We start from the raw sequence: 16,126 nt of genomic DNA, 5'->3' as shown, positions 1-16,126 counted from the left end.
AAAGATAATGCCGGCCAGTTGCTCGGCCTACGGATGCACGGCCGTGTACAACAAGAAGTCCAACACCAGCTTCCACAGGGGAGGGGGATGGAGGGAGGCGATGGATGTGGGGAGGGAGGGGATGGATGTGGGGAGGGAGGGGATGGATGTGGGGAGGGAGGGGATGGATGTGGGGAGGGAGGGGATGGATGTGGGGAGGGAGGGGATGGATGTGGGGAGGGAGGGGATTGATGTGGGGAGGGAGGGGATGGATGTGGGGAGGGAGGGGGTGCATGTGGGGAGGGAGGGGGTGGATTTGGGGAGGGAGGGGATAGATGTGGGGAGGGAGGGGATGGATGGGATGGATGTGGGGAGGGAGGGGATGGATATGGGGAGGGAGGGGATGGATGTGGGGAGGGAGGGGATGGATGTAGGGAGGGAGGGGATGGAGGGTGGGGAGGGAGGGGATGGAGGGTGGGGAGGGAGGGAGGGGATGGGATGGAGGGGATGGATGTGGGGAGGGAGGGGGTGGATGTGGGGAGGGAGGGGATGGATGTGGGGAGGGAGGGGATGGATGTGGGGAGGGAGGGGATGGAGGGAGGGGATGGATGTGGGGAGGGAGGGGATGGAGGGAGGGGATGGATGTGGGGAGGGAGGGGATGGATGTGGGGAGGGAGGGGATGGATGTGGGGAGGGAGGGAGATGGATGTGGGGAGGGGATGGATGTGGGGAGGGAGGGGATGGATGTGGGGAGGGAGGGGATGGATGTGGGGAGGGAGGGGATGGATGTGGGGAGGGAGGGGATGGATGTGGGGAGGGAGGGGATGGAGGGAGGGGGTGGATGTGGGGAGGGGGGATGGATGTGCGGAGGGAGGGGATGGATGTGGGGAGGGAGGGAGATGGATGTGGGGATGGAGGGGATGGATGTGGGGAGGGAGGGGATGGATGTGGGGAGGGAGGGAGGGAGAGGGGGGCACGGCTTCAGGGGGTGGGAAGGGGGGGATGAGAGGAAAACTGGAGTGAGTGTTAACCCAGGGCCTAAAGCGCCGTCAACATGGCTGCTGCCGCCGGGTTGTTGCCTCCCTCCCTTTCCCTCCTCCCTGCCGACGCTAATGATCCTTCATCGCTCCAAAAAAAAGGGGGCGGTGTGAGAAAAGGGAGTGTGGAAGTGTGGACACGGCTTTTATATGGATGAAGGCAAAGACACGTGTGTGTGTGTGTGTGTGTGATTACGGAGGCAGGGCGGGTCTTATTTAAGGGCGCGGAAGTGGTTAGGCCAGTGGGAACTGAGTTAGTACCAGTTGGAACAGTATCGCAGGCGACTTGTCCGGGTCAACCAACCCTCTGCTGGACCAAACTGTAGCAGCGGTGGGGGATTGGCGGGCTCAACAACTCACTGTTAGGGCAAACTGCCGTGGCGGCGGCGACTTGTCGGGGTCCACCAACCCGTTACTGGGTGAACTGCTGCAGCCGTAGCGGTGAGGGGGACTTTCAACAACTCAATGCTGGGCCGAAACTGCAAAAAAGCGGCGGCGACGTCTATTTTGGGTCCACTAACACTCTGCTGAGTCAAACTACAGCAGCGGTGGGGGGTTTGGTGGGCACAGCAACCCGAAGCTGGGCCAAACTACAACAGCGGTAGCGACTTGTCTGGGTCCGTCAACCCTCTGTTGGACCATACTGCTGCGGCGGTGGGGGTTTGGTGAGCACAAGCAAACTCGCTGCTGGGCCAAAACTGCATTAGCTGTGGCTGCTTGGCGGGCCCAACTAACTACCCGCTGTTTTGGCAGGTAGAAATACCCACTACTGGAACAAACTACAGTAGCGGTGGCGGCTGGACGTTCACGGTGGCGCAGCGGTAGAGTTGCTGCCTTACAGTGAATGCAGCGCCGGAGACCCGGGTTCGATCCCGACTACGGGTGCTGTCTGTATGGGGAGTTTGCACGTTCTCCCCGTGACCTGCGTTTGTTTTCTCTGAGATCTTCGGTTTCCTCCCACAGTCCAAAGACGTGCAGGTTTGTAGGTTAATTGGCTTGATAAATGTAAAAATTGTCCCTAGTGGTTTGGCCCAGCAGCGGCTTGTCGGGCCCAACAACCCGCTACTGGACAAGTGCAGGTTTGTAGGTTAATTGGCTTGGTAAATGTAAAAATTGTCCCTAGTGGTTTGGCCCAGCAGCGGCTTGTCGGGCCGAACAACCTGCTACTGGACCAGACTGCAGCAGCGGCGGCGGCGGCGGCGGCTTGTCGGGGGCGAACAACCTGCTGCTGGGCCAGACTGCAGCAGCGGCGGCGGCTTGTCGGGCCCAACAACCCGTCGCCGCTTCTGCAGTCTGGCCCAGCAGCGGGTTGTTGGGCCCGACAACCCGCTACTGGACCAAACTGCAGCAGCAGTGGGGGCTTGGTGAGCACAAACAAGTTCGCTGCTGGGCCAAACTGCATTAGCTCTGGCTGCTTCACGGGCCCAACTAACTACCCGCTGTTTTGACGGGTAGAAATACCCACTACTGGAACAAACTACAGTAGTGGTGCCGGCTGGGCGGTCACGGTGGCGCAGCGGTAGAGTTTCCGCCTTACAGTGAATGCAGCGTCGGAGACCCGGGTTCGATCCCGACTACGGGTGCTGTCTGTATGGAGTTTGCACGTTCTCCCCGTGACCTGCGTGGGTTTTCTCTGAGATCTTTGGTTTCCTCTCACACTCCAAAGACGTGCAGGTTAGTAGGTTAATTGGCTTGGTAAATGTAAAAGTTGTCCCTAGTGGTTTGGCCCAGCGGCAGAGTTGCTGCGGGTTGTTGGGCTGCTGCAGTTTGGTCCAGTAGCGGGTTGTCGGGCACAACAGACTGCACAACAGACTGCAGAAGCGGCGACGGGTTGTTCGGCCCGACAAGCCGCTGCTGGGCCCGACAAGCCGCTGCTGGGCCAAACCACTAGGGACAATTTTTACATTTACCAAGCCAATTAACCTACAAACCTGCACGTCTTTGGAGTGTGGGAGGAAACCGAAGATCTCGGAGAAAACCCACGCAGGTCTCGGGGAGAACGTGCAAACTCCGTACAGGCAGCTTCCGTAGTCGGGATCGAACCCGGGTCTCCGGCGCTGCATTCGCTGTAAGGCAGCAACTCTACCGCTGCGCCACCGTGACCGCCCAGCCGCCACCGCTACGGTAGTTTGTTCCAGTAGTGGGTATTTTTATCCGTCAAAACAGCGGGTAGTTAGTTGGGCACGCCAAGTAGCCACAGCTAATGCAGTTTGGCCCAGCAGCGAATTTGTTTGTGCTCACCAAGCATTCTGTTGCTGCAGTTTGGTCCAGTAGCGGGTTGTCGGGCCCAACAGCACCGCTGCTGGGCTAGACTGCAGGAGTGGCGGCGGCATGCCGGGGGCCAACAACCCGCTTGTAATGGTGGTTTCTATACCTTCTCAAAGTCCAACTTCGATAGCCATTACTGCTCGGGGATGGAATGGAGGTATAGCTTACCCACACATCGCACCCTAAGATAACAAAATCGAATCTTCCAAACGGTGTTTCTTGATTAATTGGTCTTTATTAAAGTTGCACAAATCAAAGAGTAACTCACAACCTTTTGTTCTTATCAATTGTTTCTTCTTCAAACAATAAAGTAAAATTCTTGTGGTTATTACCGTGTGGTTATTACCGTGTGGTTCTTACAAGTGTAGCTGGCGCGAGCGTGTGGTAAAGAACTGTATTCTCTCCATCCTCCGAGACTAAGCTGACCCACAATCTCTCTGGCCACGCGAGTCTCCTCCCATCTAGACACTCCCCATTACGTATCAAATCGCACCCACAAACATGCAAAAAAGGACAGAAACTAGAAATATTATACTTAGCCATAATGCAATGACAGTAGCTAAATTAAGCGTAAATGGCTTCTACACACTGGCCCCTAATTGTTCTGCGTATCCAATATTTTTTACGAAGTTTCGTCAACATGTGATTTCTTCCTCCATGTTCATAAATATGTCGTAACAGCAATGTTGAAATATGAAAATCCTTCGAGAGAATAATAGGATGCTGAGATTCTTCAGGCATCGCTAGTTTATTTAGGCGACCACCTATTCTCAGAAGTCCTTTATGCAGTATCGGGTCAAGGCTGTTAAAGCAACTACTTTTAACACCATGTTCGCCAGCTTGTAATGCTGATAGCTCTTCCTTATATTCTTGTCTTTGACAGAAAGAGATAACTGCATTTTCTGCCTTGAAAAGATCATCCGGACATAAATCTTCTCCGCAATCTTCTTCTCCTCATTTTTTTTCTTCTCTTCACTCTTCTCTTCAATCTTCTTCTTCTCAATCTTCATCTCCTCAATCTTCATCTCCTCAATCTTCTCCTCAATCTTCTTCTCTTCAATCTTCTCCTCAATCTTCTTCACCTCAATCTTCTTCTCCTCAATCTTCTTGTTTTCCTCAATCTTCTTCTTCTCTTCAATCTTCTTGTTTTCCTCAATCTTCTTCTCCTCCTCAATCTTCTCCTCAATCTTCTACTCCTCAATCTTCTTCCTCTCAATCTTCATCTCCTCAATCTTCTCCTCAATCTTCTCCTCAATCTTCTTCTCCTCAATCTTCTTCCCCTCCTCAATGTTCTTCTTCAATCTTCTCCTCAATCTTCTCCTCCACGATCTTCTTATCATCCTCAATCTTCTTCTCCACAATCTTCTTCTTCTCCACAATCTTCTTCTTGATCTTATTCTCCTCAATCTTCTTCTCCTCAATCTTCTCCTCCTCAATCTTCAGAAGATGGCGGCGCGTCCAGACGCAGCGGCTTTGCGCTCCCACATTCGATGCAATCCGGAGCAGCCCAGCACCGAACGCGGCTGCGAGAAAACAGGAAAAAGTACAACCAGAAAACGTAACGTACTTACCTTCACCACGAAGAATTCCAGGGCGGCAGCACGTCCTGACACAGCAACATCGCGCTCTCCAAAGCGCTGCAAACCACGCACGGAGCAGCCCAGTAGCGGTGGGAAAAACCCTACCTGCACCGGAATCCAGTCGAAGCCCGTGGCGGTGAGTACAGACCCAACGGCAGCAGCAGGTCCAGGTCCAACGGCAGCAGCAGGTCCAAATCCAACGGCAGCGGCGGCAGGTCCAACGGCGGCGGCAGGTCCAACGGCAGCGGCAGGTCCAGGTCCAACGGCAGCGGCAGGTCCAACGGCAGCAGCAGGTCCAGGTCCAACGGCAGCGGCAGGTCCAACGGCAGCGGCAGGTCCAACGGCAGCGGCAGGTCCAACGGCAGCAGCAGGTCCAGGTCCAACTGCAGCGGCAGGTCCAACGGCAGCGACAGGTCCAACGGCAGCGGCAGGTCCAGGTCCAACGGCAGCAGCAGGTCTAACGGCAGCGGCAGCGTGTCCCCCAAGGCACCGCAGCTCCCGGAAGGCGGATCGCACATGGAGCCGCATGGAGCTGCTCAACATCGGACACGGCTGCGAGAGACTGGCTGGTGAGTACCACAAAACCCTCACCAAAGTCCCAACGGAGCTCAGTAGAACAGGCCCCTGGACCACCACACCGGGGAGTTGGAGACGGAGCCAGCGCAGGGAGAGGAAGCAAAAACGTGGTCGGAGAGCGGGGGTGCAGGCCAGGCTAAGGAGGGCCCCACAAAGACCATCCTTACCAAGCATCTTTCTCGCCAATGTCCGGTCACTCTCCAACAAGCTGGATGAGGTAAGGCTGTGGATCAACACCCAGCGATCCCTGGAAAACTGCTGCGCGCTGATCTTCACGGAGACGTGGCTCAACGCACTGGTCCCCGACGGGGCTGTGGAGCTAACAAACCGCTCACTACATCGTGCTGATAGAACAAAGGACTGCAAGGGCGGTGGGCTCTGCATCTACATTAACAATGACTGGTGCACCAACCACACTGCAATAGAGAGCTACTGCTCCCCAGACCTGGAGTACTTACTGCTCAAATGTAGGCCATTCTATCTGCCGCGGGAGTTTACGGTGGTCATCATCATGGCCGTATACATTCCCCCACAGGCTAATGCTAACCTAGCATTAGCACAGCTGCACTCGGCCATCAGTAAGCAGCAGGATGCCCACCCCAACGGTGCCTTCATTGTTGCAGGGGACTTCAATCAGGTCGACCTACGAGCCTCGATCCACAAATTCCATCAGCATGTGCAGTGCCCTACCAGGGGCTCAAACACACTGGATAAGGTGTACACCAATGTAAAGGACGCCTACAGAGCTCTCCCCTGCCCACCCCTGGGACAATCCGATCACCTCTCACTGTTTCTACTGCCCGCATACAAACCCCTCATCCGCAAGACCAAACCCACAATAAAGACGGTCAAAATATGGCCCGAGGATGCCACGCTACAACTCCAGGACTGCTTTGATCGCACCGACTGGGACCTGTTTGCACAACAGGCCACCTACGGTTCAGAGATAGAGGTAGACTTGGAGGAATACGCATCCACTGTGCTCTCCTACATCCACTGCTGTGTGGAGAATGTCACGGAGGACAAGGTGATAAAGATGTTCCCAAACCGGAAACCCTGGATGAACAAGGAGGTACAGAACCTGCTGAGGGCACGCAACAATGCCTTTAAATCTGGTGACACTTCAGCATACAGTGTTGCCAGATCACACCTAAGCAAAGGTATTAAAAGGGCCAAAGACACCCATAGGCAACGGGTGGAAGACCACTTCAACACCACGGACACCAGAAGCATGTGGCAGGGTGTCAGGGACATCACTGGCTACAAGAGCAGCCCTGCCTGCCCCCACAGCGATATGGCATTGACCAACGAGCTTAACACCTTCTTTGCCCGCTTTGAAACTGGCAAAACCACCTTGAGTGAAAGAACCCCAGCCGAGGCGGTGAGACAGGTCTTGCAACTGAGCACACAGGAGGTACAACGCGCTCTGCAAAGGGTCAACCCACGCAAGGCTGCAGGACCGGATGGAGTTCAAGGAAGGGTACTGAAGGACTGTGCTGAACAGCTGGCTGAGGTATTCACCAGGATCTTTAACCTGTCATTATCTCTGGCTACGGTCCCCAAGTGCCTGAAGTCGGCTATCATAGTTCCGGTGCCGAAAAAAGCAAAGATCTCCAACCTGAACGACTACCGCCCGGTTGCCCTAACGCCGATAGTCATGAAGTGCTTTGAGAGGCTGGTCCTCTCACACATCAAATCCAGCATCCCTGACTCACTGGACCCACATCAATTTGCATACAGGGCAAATAGATCCACAGAGGACGCCATCTCTCTGGCTCTTCACACTGTCCTGACTCACCTAGAGAGACAGGGCACGTACGTGAGGATGCTATTCATAGACTATAGCTCCGCCTTCAACACGGTCATCCCCAGCAAGCTCATCACCAAACTCCACCAGCTAGGCCTCAGCTCGTCATTATGTGACTGGATCCTGGACTTCCTGCTGGAACCACCGCAGGCAGTGAGAATGGGCCCGCACCTGTCCTCCACTATCACCCTGAGGCAGTTCTGGTCGCCTCCCTTACAGGAAGAACATGGACATTTGGAAAGGGTGCAGAAGAGGTTTGGCAGAATGATGCCTTGATTAGGGGATATTCGCCATTGGGAGAGGTTGGACAGACTTGAATAGTTTTCTCTGGAATGCCCGAGGTTGCAGGGAGATCTGATAGCCTCGCCGCTTGCTGCATATCACGTGCACCGCCTTGATTGTTATTTTTGCGATTGCGCAGTGTTTCCCGGAAATAACACTGAAACTGAAAGTGCTTCTTGGAATCAATCACAGTCTCAAGAAAGGATCCCACGGTAGGCTTGAACAAGTCACCACATCTTAGGGCGGTAGAGCTGCCGCCTCACAGCGCCAGAGACCCGGGTTCGATCCTGAATACGGGGGCTGTCTGTCCGGAGTTTGTACGTTCTCCCTGGGACCTGCGCGGGGATTTCTCCAAGATCTTCAGTTTGTAGGTCAATTGGCTTGGCAAAATTGTACATTGTCCTTACTGTAACTCGGATAGTGTAAGTGTGCCGTGATCGTTGGTCGCCGGACTTGTAGTTAACTCTGGAATTTGCTAAAGGCGTCTCGGCACATGAGAGCTCCCAGCGCGGGGCTTGTCGTCAGTCCGGCGAGGTTGAAAGTCCGACATCAGCGCTGACAGTGCAGGAGGAGGCTCCCAGGGAGACCATTCGTCCCATCGTCATCGCTACAACCCCCCTACAGCTGCAGGCGGACGTTTCCTCGAGCGGTAAGTGAAACGGATTAATGTCCCAGGGAAACACAAGAAACTAAGAACGCGGGAACATTGAGCAAAAATACAACGCTGGAGGTTCTCATACGGAAAAGGAGGCGATGTCCATTGCCCTCCAGAGATGCGACCTGCGGCGCTGAGTAACCCCAGTATTTTTGTTTCTGATCACAATTGAGTGTAAAGTATAGTCGGAGATAGACACAAAATGCTGGCGCAACTCGGGGACAAACAGCATCTCTGGAGAGGAGGAATGGGTGACGTTTAGGGTCGAGACCCTTCTTCACACTAGGTCAGGGTAGAGGGACATTTTCTATGTTTTGCTACTCCTGCACCTATTTGCTATGTTTCTATGTCTCGGTATCTTCAAATATCATTGATGTGATTCTCTGTACCTTTTCTATCTTCTCTTTCAGCTGTTCTAATTGTTCACTCTTCCCTGCAACAAATATCACATTAACTGTGGATTTCCGTGCTGCATATACTGTTCCCTTAATCTCTACTAGCCTTGTTAACCCCTTCTCCAATAACTGCTCCCTTAACGAAAATGCATTAATTCCTTTGCATGTGCAGAGCACTATTCTGAATGGCCAACCCTTTAAGGTTAAGCGTCGCCTGAAAGTGACGATAAAGGAAAACAAAGATTACTTTTTCTTCATTCGGGGTTACCACTAACCTATGACCATTTACAACCGTAATATCATCAAGTCGGGGCAATACAGCGGTAGAGTTGTTGCTTTACAGAGCTTTCAGCGCCAGAAACCCGGGTTTGATCCCGACTTGGGGTGCTGTCAGCACGGAGTTGGTACGTTCTCCCGTGTCCACGTTGGTTTTCTCTGAAATCTTCGGCTTCCTCTCATATTCTAAAGACGTAGAGGTTTGTCGGTTAATTGGCTTTGTATAAATGTAAATTGTCCCGAGTGTTTGTTGGATAGTGTTAATATGCGGAGATCACTGGTCGGTGCGGAATCAGTGAGCCGAAAGGTCCGTTTCTGCGCTGTATCTCCAAACCAAACTAATTGGGTTGGGTTCTCTATAGTTGTAATCAGTGATAGGTACGTCGAATACCCATTTAACTAAAGCATACAGCATCGATCTCCACATATTACATTAATTGGGTCCCTGAACTACTACAAGACATAAACCTCATTTGTGTCTCTCCCTTTTCATCTCCGGGAAGTGAACCCCAAACACTACAATTCCAAACTGTCCAGGCAATATTTCCCCCTACACATTCCACTGTTTGTCCTATCATAGTGTGGCTCCATTAGTTCAGGTGGTTGTGTTCCTACCACTGTTTACGAATGTATCCAGCCCGCCGTTTTGATCTTTATTCTAATAGTGCGTTTGATTTAATGTGGTCTATTCGGAGCACTCGTGTTTCCAGCCTAATGCATGCATATTAGAAACCTGCAAAGAAACAGAAACAAATCCAGCCAATTATTGGTAGTCTGAAGAAGGGTCTCAACCCGAAATGTCACCGATTCTGTCGTATGTCACCCATCACTGACATATGTTGAAAGAATGGGTCGACTGGGCTTGTATTCACTGGAATCTTGAAGGATCAGAGGGGGTCTTCTGGAATCATATACAATTCTTAAAGGATTTGACATGCTTGATGCAGGAACATTGTTCCCGATGTTGGGGGAGTCCAGAACGAGAGGTAAAATTTAAGAATGAGGGGTAGGCTGTTTAGGACTGAGATGAGGAAACATTTCTTCACCCAGAGAGTTGTGAATCTGTGAAATTCTCTGCCGCAGAAGCAGTGAAGGCCAATTCACTGGATGTTTTCAAGAGAGAGTTAGATTTAGCTCTTCGAGCTAAAGGAATCAAGGGATATGGGAAAAAAGCAGGAACGGGGTACTGATTTTAGATGATCAGACATTATCATATAGAATGGCGGTGCTGGCTCGAAGGGCCGAATGGCCTACTCTTGCATCTATGTTTCTATGTTTCCTTCTCTCCAGAGATGCCGCGTGGCCCACTGAGTAACTCCAGTATTTTGTGTCTACCTTCAATTTAAACCAGCATCTGCAGTTCTTTCCCACACAATTACTGGTAGTGTTAGTTATAATTCTTTATAGTGCTTCAACTAAGTCCAATATTTCCATCTCGCAATGCCTCTCATGTCCAATGGACTACATGTCTGAGAAACATCCTGTTACAATAACATTAAACGGTTCCACCCATCTGGGCTGGAGGCCACAACCCTTTCTAGGAGGATTTTAACTATTTCCTATTTCCTCATTTCCCTCCTTGAATACATTTTCTCCTTTTTCCAATCTTTGATCCTCCACTGATCAATGGCTTGACCACTGCATTAGCACTGCTGATGCTCATGATATTCTAAGATCTATGGAGATTGTGTATGAGGCATCTATGTCTGATCATGTTCCTTTTGTTATGGCACTCGATTGGGGCTGTCTCCCGGAGATGTCTCAGGAGGTTAATAGTGCCTGTAAGGCTAAACTGGATTGGTCTAAGCTCTCAGATGAGGATGTGATGTTATACTATGGGAGAACTGATGTCCTTCTAAGTAATGTATATCTACCCAGAGATGCGATTATGTGTACTGATGTGAATTGTAATAGCAGCGCTCACTGTAAGGACCTCTGTGCTATGTATAATTGTATTGTGGGTGCTGTGTATGAAGCTAGTAGGCCATGCTTTACTCACTCTGATAAAAGACACAGCATTAAGCCAGGGTGGAATAAACATGTGGCTGCTCATCATGCTGAAGCTAAGGATGCCTTTAAGGCTTGGGTCCTGGCAGGTAGGCCCAGAGAGGGGCCTGTCTTGGATCACAAAAAGCTTAGTAATGCTCGGTATAAATATGCAGTTCGTTATATCAGCAAACATGAACAATTAATGAGAGCAGACTCTATGGCTGATAAGCTCCTTGGTAACGATGTTACTGGCTTCTGGAAGGAGGTGAGAGCTCGGAACAGAGGCAGTACATCGTTACCATGTACCATAGAAGGAGTCTCAGGAGCCGACAACATAGCTGATTTGTGGAGGCAACATTACTCTGAGCTATTCAATTGTATTAAAAGTGATCCCTACAAAGTGGGCAACATTGCCAACAGTGACAAAGTGGGAATCACAGCCAATAAGGTCTATCAAGCAATCACACAGCTAGCTGATAACAAAGCTAGCGGCTTAGATCAGATCACTGCAGAGCACCTCAAACTTGCAAGCCCGAGGGTTGCTGTCTGATTTATTGGCCTTATGAATCATGGTCTGTTACCGGACTCCATGTTGTCCGTTACTCTGGTGCCTGTCATCAAGGACAAAGCGGGCAAGGTGGGGAGCTTGGATAATTACAGACCGATTGCTCTAGTCAGTGTGTTATCCAAAGTCCTGGAAAGAATTTTATTAGATAGATTATGTTTTTATTTGGGTACTACAGACAACCAGTTTGGCTTCAAGGCTAAGCATGGTACTGATTTATGTATCTATGCCCTGAAGGAAATGGTTGAAATGTATAGAAGGCAGAATTCCTCTGTGTTAATTGGTTTTATTGATGCCTCTAAAGCTTTTGATCGAGTCAACCATCATAAGCTGTTCCAAAAACTGAGTCAAAGAGGAGTGCCTCACAGTATAATTAGGGTCCTGGCATATTGGTACGCCAACCAGAGCATGCAGGTCAAATGGGGTAATGCAGTCTCTGTAACATTTGGTGTTGGTAATGGGGTTCGCCAGGGGGGGATACTTTCACCAGCCCTCTTTAATGTGTACATGAATGATTTATCTGAACAGCTTAGAGGCTGTAAAACAGGATGTATGATTGGTAACACCCTGGTAAACCATCTTATGTATGCCGATGATCTGCTGGTTTTTTCTCCTAGCAGTGCTGGGTTTCAGCAGATGTTGAATATATGCTCTGAGTATGGTGTCCAATTTGACGTGAAATACAATGCTAAAAAGAGCGTTGTCATGATTTGTAAAGTAAAAGGGGACAAAGATCTAGTCTTCCCATCATTTTACCTGTCAGGGCAGGTTCTATCTGTCTGCTGTAAAGCTAAGTATCTGGGACATGTCATCACAGATCAAATGTCTGATGATGAGGACATGTATAGACAGCGCCGCATGTTGAATGCACAAGCTAACATGTTGGTTAGGAAATTCCACTGGTGCTCAGGAAATGTCAAGATAAACCTGTTTAGAGCGTACTGTACTCCTCTTTACACTGCTCCTTTGTGGATAAAGTTTAATAAGTCAAGCATCCATAAACTTAAGGTTGCCTATAATGACTGCATGCGCATATTGCTTAGAAAGCCAAGGTGGTGCAGTGCAAGTGAACTGTTTTGTAGTGCAGGAGTCAATACGTTTCATGCCCTGTTGAGGAATCTCATGTTTATATTTATATGCTGATTGAATGGTTCTCAGAATTCCATCATTGTGCTGCTGGTAAATCCTGGTTTCAGTGCCGTGAGATACCTGTCACCGATGTGGAAACATTGGTATTGTTGCCTTTTCTAATTTAATTTAATTTTATATGTATATACTGTGTACTGTATGTGTATTCTAATGGACCATGAGTCTGCTTAATAAATTTTAATAATAATAAAATGGCCTTATTCTTAAATCCATGCAATCGGTGGAAGCCATTGCTTTCTTCTCCGCTGCCGTGTGCTGGGGCAGCAGGGCGAAGGACGCAGACGCCAACAGGATTAACAAACTCATCAGGAAGCCTGGCTCTATCCTAGGGGCAGAGTTGGATTCATGGGATGTGGTCTAAGATGGGAGGATGCTCCTCAAATTGCAGAGCATCCTGGACAATACAGCTCACCCCCTCCATGACACGCTGGTCAACATGATGAGTACCTTCAGCAACAGACTGCTTCCAACAAGATGCAGGACAGAACGCCACAGGAGATCTTTCTTTCCTGTGGCTGTCAAACTACACAACTGTTCCCCTTTCTGTCGTGGGGTAGACTGACTCTCCTCCCCCTCCCCATCCCCCTCCCCCTCCCCCCTCCAATCTTTGCACATTCCCCATCTTTTCCACTCGTCAGTTAAATTTCATGTTTCATGTATTTTGTGTTTTATAACTCTTGGTAGATCAATTTCCCTCCTGGGATAAATAAAGCTCTATCGTATCGTACTAACTCCTGCATGTACTTCCAAACTATTTTGGTTCAATTGCAAACCCCTACTTCTTCGGTAATCAATGTACAAATGCAAGAGTGTATTCAAATTTGGGAGTCCCACAAACACTGTCAGTACATCAAAGCAAGCTTACCCAAAAGAGCAGAAAGCGCAAAGGCAGTAATCCATAACTCTTGAGCAATATCTTTAACACCATCGGGAATATATTCTTGTTCCCAAAAGCAACGTTTAAAATAATTCCCCAATTGTTCCAATGTATAGTCCAAAATGGCAACATTAAATCCCGAGTATACTGTATATACATGTTTTAGTGTTGTTTATTATCATCACATGTTCAAGTTCGATTCTACTAGACAGACACCAATACCATAAAGTGGCAAAATATTAATGTTTCCGGCACCTCCTTAGCTGATGACCTGAACTCTTTTTACGCACGTTCGAGACGGGCAACATCACCCCTAGCTCGCCGTCTAAAAGCAACACCGACAGGGCGCTGGCTAGCGAGGCTGGAGAGGGATCCACCGCCGGGGATGTGCACACATTCTCGGTGTCTGAGCACCACGTGAGGAGGGCTCTGAAGCATGTGAACACGAGGAAAGCTGGAGGCCCAGATGGTATAGCTGGGCGAGTACTGAAGTCTTGTGATACTCAGCATGCTCCAGTGCTCACCACAATATTTAACCTCTCCTTGGCCAAGTCCGTGGTCCTTGCATGCTTCAAAAGATCCATTATTGTACCGGTGACAAAGAATACCTCTCCAGCTTGTCTGAATGACTACCGACCAGTGGCCCTCACCTTGGTTGTCATGAAATGCTTCGAGAGACTAATCAAGAACCACATCTGTGCCCTCCTTCCTCGCAACATGGACCCACTGCAGTTCGCATACCGTCCGAACAGATGGACGGATGATGCGGTCTCCCAGGTTCTGCACACCGTTCTCTCTCATCTGGACAGCCAGAAGGGGGGCTATGTGAGGATGCTGTTCATTGACTTTAGTTCAGCCTTCAATACTATAGTCCCCACCAGACTTGCTGAGAAGCTGCTGGAACTGGGGCTTAACACCCCTCTGTGTGCCTGGGTCCTGGTCTTTCTCACCGCCAGGCCCCAAGTGGTCAGGATGGGGGAACACACATCTAGCCCCCCCACCCTGAACACAGGATCCCCCCAGGGCTGCGTCCTTAGCCCCCTACTGTACTCCCTGTACACACATGACTGTGTGGCCAGGTTCAGCTCCAACTCAATCATCAAGTTTGCTGATGACACTGTGGTGGCGGGCCGGATCTCCGACAACGATGAGAAGGCCTACCGGGAGGAGATGGCTGATCTGGCACTCTGGTGTCAGGACAACAGCCTCCTCTTGAATGTCAAAAAAACTAAGGAGCTGATTGTGGACTTTAGAAGGGCTCAACATCCAAGGACGTACACGCCACTGGAAATAAATGGGTTTACTGTGGTGAGGGTGAGCAGCTTGAAATACCTGGTAGTCCACATCAAAGAGGATCTGACATGGACAACACACATTGCCGCAATGGTGGGTAAGGCAAGGCAGCGCCTTTACCACCTCAGACAGCTGAGGAAATTCAGAGTGTCAAGTCAAGTCAAGTCAAGTTTATTTGTCACATACACATACACGATGTGCAGTGAAATGCACATTCTCTGAGGATCCTTCAATGCAGGAGGAGATAAGACTTTTTTTGCCTTCCATCACAGTGAGGAGGTGCCTGGAGGAGTCACTGTGATGGTTGTTTACGTTAAACTTATGTAATTGTGTGTTTTGTGTTCTTTACTGTCATGACTGTACGTCAGCGACATTTCATTCAAATTTATTTTGAATGACAATAAATGTTTCAATTCAATTCAATTCGTATGTTGGCCTCTCCATCATGTAAGACCTTAGGTCAAAAATATTGCAAACAACTCATCTTCTTTGTAATTTGCATAATTTACTACGTCAAATTTCCCCCTCTTGGTAGACACAAAATACTGGAGTAACTCTGCTGGACAGGCAGCATCTCTGGATAGAAGCAATGGGGATGCAAAATATCACCCACTCCTTCTATCCAGAGATGCTGTTTGTTCAGCTGTTACTCCAGCATTTTGTGTCTATCTTCAGTTTTAACTAGCATCTGCAGTTCCTTCCGACACCTTCCCCCTCTTGGTACTTGGCCACGTCTAAGTAAGCCATATAAATAACTAATCTAATATATATCTGGAACTCAGCTTGTTATATTTTATTCCGCTTTCTGTTTCAGGTCACTGGTGTTTCCTGAGTGTCCGCTCCCAGTTCAACAATGAGCGAGATCTTGCAACTGTCCACTCTGGGCCGTCCTTTCCAATTGGGAATGCTGTACGACTGCCGATCGGACACTCTGATCCCAGGTACTGGAATGTCATCACACAAATCAGTATGGTCAATGCGGTGCCATACGTTCAGGTTGCCAATCTTACCATGGTGACTTTGACTCTGAGTTTCAGTGCAGTTTCCCGATGGGATAAGGATGGTTTGCAAATTAAGTTGCTGAACCCTGGTAAGGCTGATTAACAATATCATTGGCAGATGTGGCATTTTGGGAAGTCAAACTAGGACTGGACCTCAGAGCGAAAAGTAGCGCCATGAGGAACATGGTAGAGCAGATGGATCCAGCAGTACAGGTACATATTTCCTTGAAAGTAGCATTACACATAGATAAGGGGGCAAAGGATGCTGTTGGTACATTGGATTTCACCAGTCAGGTTACTGAAAATAGAACATTGAACACAAAATGTTAGAGTAATTCAGCAGGTCAGCCAACATCTATAGAGAAAAGGAGTAGGTGCTCATTTTCTCCGGAGATGC

The 16,126-nt window shown here is 49.6% G+C and overlaps 1 protein-coding gene across 1 annotated transcript in view; it reads left to right on the top strand.

Annotated features, from left to right (window-relative positions):
- Window positions 1–15,832, top strand: part of LOC144602876 (uncharacterized) — a 52,401-nt gene extending 36,569 nt beyond the window's left edge. Inside the window, exons 3-5 of the mRNA XM_078415998.1 lie at window positions 2,192–2,380; window positions 8,011–8,178; window positions 15,543–15,832. Coding sequence (XP_078272124.1) covers window positions 2,192–2,380; window positions 8,011–8,178; window positions 15,543–15,832 — 647 coding nt within the window. The remainder of the gene's footprint in view (window positions 1–2,191; window positions 2,381–8,010; window positions 8,179–15,542) is intronic.
- The last annotated feature ends 294 nt before the right edge of the window (window positions 15,833–16,126 follow it).

This window comes from Rhinoraja longicauda, chromosome 19, assembly GCF_053455715.1.
Source record: "Rhinoraja longicauda isolate Sanriku21f chromosome 19, sRhiLon1.1, whole genome shotgun sequence".
NCBI classification, from domain to species: domain Eukaryota; kingdom Metazoa; phylum Chordata; class Chondrichthyes; order Rajiformes; family Arhynchobatidae; genus Rhinoraja; species Rhinoraja longicauda.
Note: the sequence above shows the minus strand (reverse complement) of the source record. Positions and strands in the feature narration are given on the sequence as shown.